This window comes from Erinaceus europaeus, chromosome 1 (genome assembly GCF_950295315.1).
Source record: "Erinaceus europaeus chromosome 1, mEriEur2.1, whole genome shotgun sequence".
In the NCBI taxonomy this organism is placed as follows: domain Eukaryota; kingdom Metazoa; phylum Chordata; class Mammalia; order Eulipotyphla; family Erinaceidae; genus Erinaceus; species Erinaceus europaeus.
In genome coordinates this window covers 106,953,357-106,963,811 of record NC_080162.1, presented here as the reverse complement: position 1 = coordinate 106,963,811, position 10,455 = coordinate 106,953,357, and the positions used below count along the sequence as shown (strand labels likewise).

The following is a 10,455-nucleotide window of genomic DNA, read 5'->3' as shown; positions in this document are numbered from 1 at the left end:
AAGCAGAAGGCAGATGGGACTGAGAAATGAAGAAATCACCCTTCCTCTGACATTAGGGATAACCATCAAAGTGAGGAGAGACAGGTCTAAGGCCTCAGAAAGGCCTGCCAGACTGAGTGTGAGGGAGGCTGGAGCCTGCCCCCACCCTGCCCACGAGCCGCCTTCCTCACAATGGAGTTCATTGCTGAGGCGGGAGGGGCACCCTGGGGGAGGGTGTGGGGTAAGGAGGGCTGTCTGACAGATAACTCTGGGGAAGCCTAACCTTCCCAAGCATGAGCCAGACCACCCGGGCTCCCCCACTCCCAGCGTGCCGTTAGCTCTGTCTGTCTGGCGTGGGGTCCTGGAGGCCCTAGTGGAGCTGGTCCGGCAGCCATCATGCAAGGTGGTGCTGGGGACCGCCTTCTTATTGGGAGTCGGAGGTCTCCTGCTGTGGATCCAGAGGGAGAAGAGAAGGAAGAAGTCTTCCAAGTCAGTGGCCACCGAGGACCCAGAACTGTCCGAATGCCACAAAGCCAAGAATGAGAGCTGGATCAAGTCGCACTTCAGCCGCTTCTCAGAAGAGAAGTTGGCCAGCTGCAGCAACATGGCCACAGCCGCCACCAGTGGCAGTGCCACTGGCCCCAAGCCTGACAGCGGCAGCGGAGAGGCCAACACCACCATCCGTGTGGAGACCTTCACCACCAAGCAGGAAGGAAGCTCAGCCGTTCACCGTGAGTCCTTCACCAGCAAGCAAAGGATGTCTGGCACCTCTATCACCAAGGAGACCCACAGGGAGTCCGGGAAGTCCTCGGCCACTGACGCAGCCACATGGGCCGCCGTTTCTGCCTGCACCAAGGAGATCGACACCAAGGGCCGGCAGCTGGCCAACTCCATGCTGCAGCGTGCCATCTCCTACCAGCACTCGGGCCATCTGGAGACCAAGGACATCAACCAGGAGGAGCTAAAGGCCCTAGAGGAGGTGGAAATGAAGCTGAAAGGGGATTTCCTCACCCAAAGGGAGACAACCGTGGCCGGCATGAACCATTCCCACACCTTCCATGGCCACGGTCACCACAGCCACCAGGACCACTCGAGCCACTCAAACCACCCGAGCCACGCAAGCTACGCAAACTATGCGAGTCACCACAGCCACAGCCTACCCAGCCGCAGCCACCAGAACTACGGCCGCTTTGAAGCCACCTAACCACAGATGGCCACCCCTTCCCCCAACAAGGCTGGCACAGCATACAGGCCCTCTTTCTCTGCCTGTGGCAGGAAATGCTTGAGGCCCAGAGGGAGATACTGCTGCTCAGACTCTTACTTCCTCAGTCCCCCACCCCCTTCCCCAGGGGTTGACTCCATCAGGAGGATCAGCCACTGCGGGTGGGCATTGATGGAGGGGAGCTGGGTGGTGGTGCTGCAGCTGAGGCTGCCTTGGAGGCTTCTTGGGGTCTCCCCCCAAGAAGATGAAAGAGGCAGACCCCAGGAGCTGCTGAGAGCCCTATGCTGAGGCCACATGCCTGCAGCTGAGCCAATAAAGCCTTGTGTCCCTCACCTTGATCTGAGGTCTTTTCCCTGGACTGATCTGAGACTCTGCAAAATAGTTTCTCAAAACTTCAGGTTCTGGGGATGGGACATCTTGGGAGGTGGAGAGTGGGGGGTGATCACCTCACCACCCACCAACCTGCTGTGGCCAGAGAAGGGAGGGACAGTCAGGTGTAGAGAAGCTGGAAGGGGAGAGACAGGTTTTCAAAAGCTGGGGTGGAAGGAAAGCCCCAGTTGTCACCCTGTCTACTGTTGGGATGTTTCCTCTGTATACTCACTCTGGTTTATGCAGAAGTTGCCTCTGTTTGTTCTAATTAGTAGGGTCATTAGTAAGAGAAGTTTTCTCTTTTTGATTTTTTGTAAATATTTATTTATTCCCTTTTGTTACCCTTGTTGTTTTATTGTTGTAGTAATTATTATTATTGTTATTGATGTCGTTGTTGTTGGATAGGACAGAGAGAAATGGAGAGAGGAGGGGAAGACAGACAGGGGGAGAGAAAGATAGACACCTGCAGACCTGCTTCATCACCTGTGAAGCCACTCCCCTGCAGGTGGGGAGCCAGGGGCTCGAACCGGGATCATTACGCTGGTCCTTGTGGTTTGCGTAGCCTGTGCTTAACCCACTGCGCTACCACCTGACTCCTTCTCTTTCTGATTTTTAAATTTTTTTTATTACCTTTATTGGGTAGGGACAGCCAGAAATCAAGAGGGTAAAGATTAGATAGAAGGGAAGAGAGACAGAGATCCTTGCAGTACTGCTTTATCACTTGCAAAGCTTTTCCCTTGCAGGTGGGGACTGGGAGGCTTGAACCTGGATCCTTGCGCATTGTAACATCTGCGCTCAACCAGGTGCACCACTACCTGGCCCCACCTCATTTTTGATTCTTTAAAAGAAGATTTATGAAAGAGAGAGAGAGACAGAGAGAGACAGTGATGGGCTAGTGTGGGGGTGCCTCTTCCTGGGCACATACTCTCTGGATTGGAGAGAACTTGACCTGAGCCAGCCTGGGAAGCTACTCACTCAGCAATGCGAGGGAGATGACTCAGGAACAGACTTGTGGCAGAGAGACAATTCGATTCTTTATTGATCAGAGAGCCAAGGCTTTTAAAGGTCGGACCCGGAAGTGGCAAGTTGGAAATGGAAATGGCTAGGAAAGGGGTGGAGAAAGGCAAAAGGGCACTGGAAAGGTAGGCACTTCCTTAGCAACTGTTGTGAGAGTTTTAATTGGTAGGATTAATAATACCTGCAGGCAGGGAGGGTCTTGAGGGTAGAAAGTAGATAGATCAAAGGAATGGGATAGGTGGGGATCTTTCAGGCAAAATAATAATTATATAGATAAGTCTGATAAGATGAGAGGATGGATGTCCCCTCAAGTCAAGCCCTGCTAAGCTCAACCACATCCTCACAATTTCCCTGACAAGAGAGAGAGAGAGAGGAAGAGAGACCAGAGCACTGTTCAGCTCTGGCCTATGGTGAAGTTGGGAATTGAACCTGGGGTCTCAGAGCCTCAGGCACGAAAGTATATAGCATAACCACTATGCTATCTCCCCAGTTACTCTTCTGCCTTCTTTTTCTGGATCAGAAGAAGCTATTTCTGCCATAAGGAGAACCATTACCAGCAAAACCATTTCTGCTCTAAGGAGAGCCATTACCATACCAACCATTCTTCTCCTCCTCTTACTGAATGCTGCTGCCCCTCTTCTTGGGCTTCACCTCTTCTGACCCTGTTATAGCTACAGATGACACTGAACACATTTTAAAATATTTTAAGTTTTATTTATTTGTTTATTTACGTTGATGGAAACTGAGAAGAAAGAGGGATTTAGAGAGGGAGAGAGACAGAGATTCACGCAGTACTACTTCACCACTCATGAAACTTTCTACCTTGCAGGTGGGGACAAGAGGCTTTAACTAGGGTCCTTGCACATTGTGGCATGTGCACTCAACCCAATGCAGCATGATCCATCCCCATTCGTTTTTTTTTTAAGTCATTTTTTAAATTTGTGATTAATAGTGGTTTATAAGGTTATAAGATTATAAGGTGTGGTTCCACATTGTACCCACCATTGAAGTTCTGTGCTTCCTGAGCACCTGGCTTGATTGCCAACACTTTACAAATTTAGCTCATTTAAACCTCACAACAACTTCACAATTCTCCTTCCTCTTCTTAGGGGTCAGGTGTATACCTAACAGAAAGGAGAGGATTGTGCCAGCAGGAACCTTGAGCACCGGGAGCTGCCTCACTTTCCTGAGCGCAAAACCCAGTGGTCCTGCTGTTTGGGCGAGGCCCACCCTCCAGGCACAGTGCTTTAGGAAGGGATGCTCAGAATGAAGGGGGACTTGGGAGTGAGTGGCTTATGCTAAAGACAAAGCTGGAGCAGGAACCCACCTTGGCAGAGTTAGAAGGAAGGTATCTTTCATATTTGACTAGAGGAAGCAGCAAAAGCTGGTTCTCTAAATGAGAAAGTGCTGGTTCAATCATGATTGCACTAAAACCCTCTCTGGTTTGGCAACTTTATTCACTGGGATAGCATTGGGGCCCTACCTAGCGGGACAGAAGGAGGCTTCAACCTTCAGTCATTCCCTGACACAGAGGAACTGATCATGGGAGTAAATTCTACAGAGAAGCCCAAAGCTATCTATCTGCCTTGAGATGGTCCATGGAAGGCTACCAAGACAAAAGATGGGGGAGGAAAATGCTTAGGTTTTCTAGAACCTGCTGGGTGGTGTCTAGTGGTAAGGTGAGCAACATGGAGAAAGGTCATGGGGCCGGGTGGTGGTGCACCTGGTTGAGTGCATGCACAAGGACCCAGGTTTGAGCCCCCAGTCCCCACCTGCAGGGGGAAAGCTTTTCAAGTGGTAAAGCTGTGCTGCAGATGTCTGTCTCTATCCCTCTCTATCATCCCCTTCCCTCTCAATTTCTAGCTGTCTCTATCCAATAAATAAGGAAAATAAAATTTAAAAAGTGGGGGACAGGTGATGTTGCACCAGGTTAAGTGCACTAGTATGAGGCTCAAGGACCCGCTTAAGGATCCCTGTTTGAGGGTCCATCTCCCCACCTGCAGGGGGGTCGCTTCATAAGCGGTGAGGCAGGTCTGCAAGTGTTTTATCTTTCTCTCTCCCTATCTTCCCCTCCCCTCTCAATTTCTCTCTGTCCTACCCCCAAAATTGAAAAAATGGCCACAGGAGCAGTGGATTCATAGTGCAGGCACTGAGCCTCAGTGATAACCCTGCACGCAAAAAATTAAATTTTAAAAGGAGAGTGGTCGGCGGCAATGCAGAGCTGACTCTTCATCACATGGTGTCCCCTGAAGGGTGACTCATGGGAACACACTCTCTCGATCCTAGTGCCAGGAAACTCTGCATTTCTTGGGGCAGCTGCTTTACTTTTGTCCTTAGTTCTGCGTGTCTGTCAGCTGACCGCATTTCCCTTTTAGGATTGCCTGTTGGGAAGCTCTACACCAGATTCCTGGCCCATCTCTTGCGGCTGGAGGGCAGAAATTGTGTCTGTGGATGGCACTCCTGACCTTGCTCGCTCTCTCCTCAACAGTCTTCTCTCTGTTAATGAGACTGTTCTATTCCATGCTGTTTGTTAACTAAAACAAACAAAAATGTCTTGGGAATGGAATAGAGTAGAGAGGACAAAGAGGGAAGAGAAAGCTCAGTGAAAAAGCTGAAAGGAAATGATTTTTACTACTGTTAAAAAACTCCATTAATAATCAAGATGGAGGGCTGGGCAGTAGCGCAGTAGGTTAAGCGTACATGGCACGAAGTGCATGGACTGGCGCGAAAGGATCCTGGTTTGAGCCCCCCGGCTCCCCTCCTACAGGGGGGTCGCTTCACAAGTGGTGAAGCAGGTCTGCAGGTGTCTATCTTTCTCTCCCCCTCTGTCTTCCCCTCCTCTCTCCATTTCTCTCTGTCCTTTGGAACAACAACAGCAATAACAACAATAAAAATAACAAGGGCAACAAAAATGGGAGAAAGTGGCCTCAAGGAGCAGTGGATTCATAGTGCAGGCACTGAGACCCAGAGATAACCCTGGAGGGAAAAAAATAAACAAAATTAAATAAGTTGAGGTAGGCAAAGGAAGAAAGGAGCCTTTTATTTATGTGCTGGCCAGGAGCTCAGATCATTCTGATAACTCTGGCACCAAGCAAAGGGATAGTACAGGCTTATATAGGGAGTGCAGGGTTGAGAGCAAAAAGCATCATCACAGAAGCAGAGGCTGCAAGGTTAAGGGGTGGGACTTGTGCCCATTGCTCAGGGTATGGTTGCCTTAGTTACTGTTACTTTCCTGCAGAGCTGTGTCTGGGAAAGTTTAGCCTCAGCATAAGATACACCACCTGGGGTGGGGAGGTACCTTTTAGGAGGGCAAAAACTAGCCAGGGTTACAGAAGCTGCCTTCTCAGTAAAAGTTCAGTCTGACCTTCGCTGTCTCTACTTGTTACCACTTGCTCACCCAGTGAAGGCCAGCCTGCACTAACCACCTGCACTATCTCAGACTTTCTACATATTCTTAACCCTTTATTATATTTTCAATCTTTCTGTCTTGTATTAAGACCTACTTATAAATGCATCGCAATCTGATTATAAGCACATATTATAAGCATATCCAGGGGGTAAAATATGGAGACTTCCTATCACTGACCTTTCCTGTAGATACACATAAGAGCAGCATCAGAACTACTGGACTGATATAAATGAGTCGGCAACTTTCACTGGTAATGCTAGAAACTTAACATCTGACCATACAGGAAAATGCAAAATAAATGAGATGTCTCCTTTCAGCCAGAAACCTGGCAAAAGCTACTTCTGACAATGTGCGGTGTGGCGTGGGGACACTAGCAGAATGTGCTGTCTGCTGGTGGGAATGTACTGGTGGGTCTGATGATTAGCACATGATGCATGAAACACATGCCTGCATGTCTATCACAGCAAAAACAAGCAAACATTCTAAGCGTCCTGCAAGGGAGAATGAAAACTAACTTGTGGACTAACCTCACAGAAGAATATTACATAGCAACTAAAATACATGAATGATTCAATTTCTCTCTGTCTCTATTAAAAAAAAAAAGAGAGAGAGAGAGCAGTGTGGAGGGTAACTGCCTCCAGAACTGGTGGGTTCCTTGTGCAGGCAGTGGTATACCGAGTTAAGTGTACATAATATGAAATGCAAGGATCCGCGTCAGGACCCCACACAAGAAGTGAAGCAGGTCTGCAGGTGTCTTATCTTTCTATCCCTCTTTATCTTCCCCTCCCTCTCAGTTTCTCTCTGTTCTAGCCAATAAAATGGAAAAAAAAAAAAAAAAGGCCTCCAGTAGCAGTGGATTCATAGTGTGGGCACCAAACCCCAGCGATAATTCTGGAGGCAAAAAAGATAAATAAATAAAAGATAGATATAGAAAGACAGAGAGGGAGAGAGAGGGGGAGAGAGGGGGGGGGAGAGAAAGAGAAGAGCTACCACAGCACTGCTGTACCTTTTGTGAAACTTCTTTGTGCAGGTGCTCCCATGTGGTGGCCAGAGGTGCAAGCATAGATCTCACACGTGGTCATGTGCACTCTCTGTTGGGTGAGCCATCTACTGGCCCCCTTATATATGTCTTAAGTACGTAAAGAGGGAAATGGGAACCATCAACTCCTGAGTCATAGCACAGAGAAAAGGAAGGTAGTTAACAGAGAGTGGCCACGAACGCTAAGTATAGATATGGATTATATTGTCTTTTTTTTTTTTTAAGTATGGCTAAAAATATGTTTCATTAAAACTAAGCAAAATGAGGGGGGTAGGTAGCATAATGGTTATTCAAAAAGACTCTCATGCCTGAGGCTGCAAAGTCCTAGGCTCAATCCCCTGCCCCACCATAAACCAGAGCTGAGCAGTGCTCTGGTTAAACAACAACAACAACAACAACCAAAACCTAAGCAAAATGGGCTGGAGAGACAGTTCACCAGGTAGGGTGTTGTACAAGTTTTCTGGTCCCAGATTTCTTGATATTTATTATTAGAAATTCTATTGACTTTACCTAATGCCTCCATGTTTACAAAACATGTCTGGTTGATTGTTAGCAGGTGCCCAGCAAGTAAGGCTTCAGGCTCTCCTTTTTGTCACAGCTTGTTCCCCCTTACAGCAGAAATATGAAGTATGTCAGAGAGTTATGATGGCAGCCTACAGGCCTTGATATTATGCAAAATGCTTATCTGTAACTCTGACCTCTGGCTATTTCCCTAAAGGGTTTGGAGTTTGTGCACAATAGAGTGACTTGAATATTTCTTAAAGTATCAGAACATTGCACCTAATGACATTCAGACAAAGACTATCGTAATCAAGGTTTAACACTTTCTTGAGGTCTCCCATACCTTGAAAGTAATTTGTGCTTTGACAATTGTTCCTTTTGTTTACCTACAAGCATCTTTTATCTTCTTGTTCCTTTTGATGTGTTTATCAATAAATACTCTGCCTTGAGTTCTTTTATTATTTTTATTATCTTTATTTATTGGATAGTGACAGCCAGAAATCAGGAAAGACTGGGGGGGGGGGCTTAAAAGGGGGAGAGAGAGACAGACATCGGCAACACTGCTTCACCATTTGAAAAGCTTAGCCCCTGCAGGTGGGGGCTGAGGGCTCAAACCTGTGTCTTTACGCATTGTAATATGTGTGCTCAACCAGGTGCACCACCACCTGGTCCCTTGAGTTCTGATTAGGGATACACCTGTCATTCTTCCATCTGGAGTTGTCTAGTGGCTTGAGGTAAACTATGAAGTGAAGAAAAAAACAACAACAAACAAACTATGACGTGACTGAAGTTGTTTTCTCTCAGCCCTTAGAGTATTGGATCTCAAGGTCCTGGATCTGGCTAAGGTTCTCATACTCGAGTATAGGCCATAGTAGGGCATGCACTATGCCATGTGTGTCCAAGCCCAGCTCTGAGCCCTGGCATCACATGGGAATGCCGCAGCAGTGGAGGGAAATTCAGGTCCTGAAATATCTCTGTTCCTGTCTGTCTATTTGATTTAAAAAAAAAAAAAAAAAAAGGCCTAGGCACAGAAAACAAATGAAAAAGCAAACAAACAAATGAAAACCCAAAGCAAAGTAGTGTCAACAGCATTAATGCAACTGGGTAAAAATGTCTTTTGCTTTAGGACAAAGGAGGGAAGGAAGCGGGAAGCACTCCAGGTGTTGGGGAGCTGGGATCCTGACTGAGGGCTGCTCAGGAGTAGATGATGGGTTCAGGTGCTGTTCTGGGACCTTTCTTGCAGGTTTTGTGGTCCAAGGCTCCAATGGCGAGTTCCCTTTCCTGACCAGCAGTGAGCGCCTGCAGGTGGTGAGCTGTGTGCGCCAGGCCATGCCCAAGGACAAGCTCTTGCTAGCAGGCTCTGGCTGCGAGTGTGAGGCCACAATGCCCTGGGGCCTGGGTGGGATGGGATGTGAGGGACTGGATATGTGGGGCTGGGTCCAGATGTTTCCTCTCTCTTCTGCACACTGTGCTTACCCCAGGGTCGCCCTTCTTCCTCCTGCTCTGGCCCTCCATGGCCTGTAGGTACTAAGTTTGCTTAACCCAGTGCACTACCACCTGCCCCTCCATGGTCTGTAGGGAAGACTCCCTCTTTCCCATGCAGCCACCCAAGCTACAGTGGAGATGACCCTGAGTATGGCCCAGGTTGGGGCCGATGCTGTCATGGTGGTGACCCCTTGCTACTACCGAGGCCGTATGAGCAGCGCCGCCCTCATTCACCACTACACCAAGGTGGGTGTGACTGGGTCATGGGATGGAGGGGAGGCTGAGTGAGATGGGGGTTCTGTCTGGGGAGAGGGGGAGAGGGAAGCTGGGAGCAGAATGACCAGCCTGCCTTCTGTGAACTGCAGCTATAGGCTATGAGGGGTGCGTGTGGGCACAGGCCCTAGTCACATGACACTGCACAACTAATCTCACCCATCATGTCACAGTTTCCTCCCTTTAAATTGGAGTGGGAGGTGGATAATGGTATGTTATGAATAATGGGGTGTTGTGAAGATCAAAATATAAAGTATTTAAGGAGACTGGGCAGTGCTTAAGTGTACATGTTACAGTGCACAGAGCCCAGGTTCATGTTACAGTGCACAGAGCCCAGTCCTCACCTGCAGGGGAAAAGCTTCATATGTGGTGAAGCAGTGCTGCAGGTGTCTCTCTGTTTCTCCCCTCTAGAGTTCTATCTCTAGTCAGTCATATATATATGACTTAGGGGCCAGCAAGCTAGCTTGCTTAGATACTATGCTGCTTTGTTAGGCAAATAACACAGGTTTGAGTCTGGCCCCCACTGAACTGGAGGAAACTCCAGTGCTGTGTTATCTTTCTCTCTCCCCCTTTGTCTCTGTCTCTCTCTATCTGAAAAATTCATCTCTGAGATTTAAAGTCCTAATGATGCCTTTTTTTTTTCTTCTTTTTTTAATGACCCAGAGGAGGTACAGTGGTAAAGCTTTGAACTTGCAAGCGTGAGATCCTGAGTCTCACCCCCAGCACAGCAAGCGCCAGGGAGTTGCTCTGACATCTCTGTCTTGCTCGGCTGTCTCTCTCTACCTCATGAAAATAAATCTCAAAAAAAATTTTTTTCCACCAGCATTCTCACTGGGGTTCAGTATATGCATAATGAAAGCAGCAGTCTCGGTGATTTTTTTTAATGGAGACAGAAGTGGAAAAGCATAGAGACAGTGAAATAGGTCACAGTACTGAAGGTTCTTTCAGTGTGGTGGGAACCAGGCTCAAACCTGATCATGTACATGGCAAATGGTCCCTTCTCACCTTCCCTGTTCCTTCCTTCCTTTCTCTTTCTTTCTTTTCTTCTTTCTTTCTCTCTTTTTTGATAGAAACACAAATAGAGGGCATTGGGCAGTAGTGTAGCAGGTTAAGCACAGGTGGCACAAAGCACAAGGACCGGCATAAGAATCCTGGTTCAAG

The 10,455-nt window shown here is 48.0% G+C and overlaps 2 protein-coding genes across 5 annotated transcripts in view; both read left to right on the top strand.

Moving 5' to 3' along the window:
- The window catches only part of C1H10orf62 (chromosome 1 C10orf62 homolog), a 1,808-nt gene extending 269 nt beyond the window's left edge, over positions 1 to 1,539 (top strand). The window contains exon 2 of the mRNA XM_060204900.1: positions 242 to 1,539. Within this exon, the coding sequence (XP_060060883.1) occupies positions 242 to 1,183 (942 nt within the window). The 3' untranslated portion in view covers positions 1,184 to 1,539. The remainder of the gene's footprint in view (positions 1 to 241) is intronic.
- HOGA1 (4-hydroxy-2-oxoglutarate aldolase 1) overlaps positions 1 to 10,455 on the top strand; it is a 93,007-nt gene that overhangs the window by 7,341 nt on the left and 75,211 nt on the right. For 3 of the 4 annotated variants that reach the window (XM_060192631.1, XM_007532651.3, XM_060192635.1), the window contains exons 2-3: positions 8,780 to 8,908; positions 9,140 to 9,267. In XM_060192631.1, coding sequence (XP_060048614.1) covers positions 8,780 to 8,908; positions 9,140 to 9,267 — 257 coding nt within the window. The remainder of the gene's footprint in view (positions 1 to 8,779; positions 8,909 to 9,139; positions 9,268 to 10,455) is intronic. The other variant, XM_060192636.1, reaches the window with a different exon arrangement.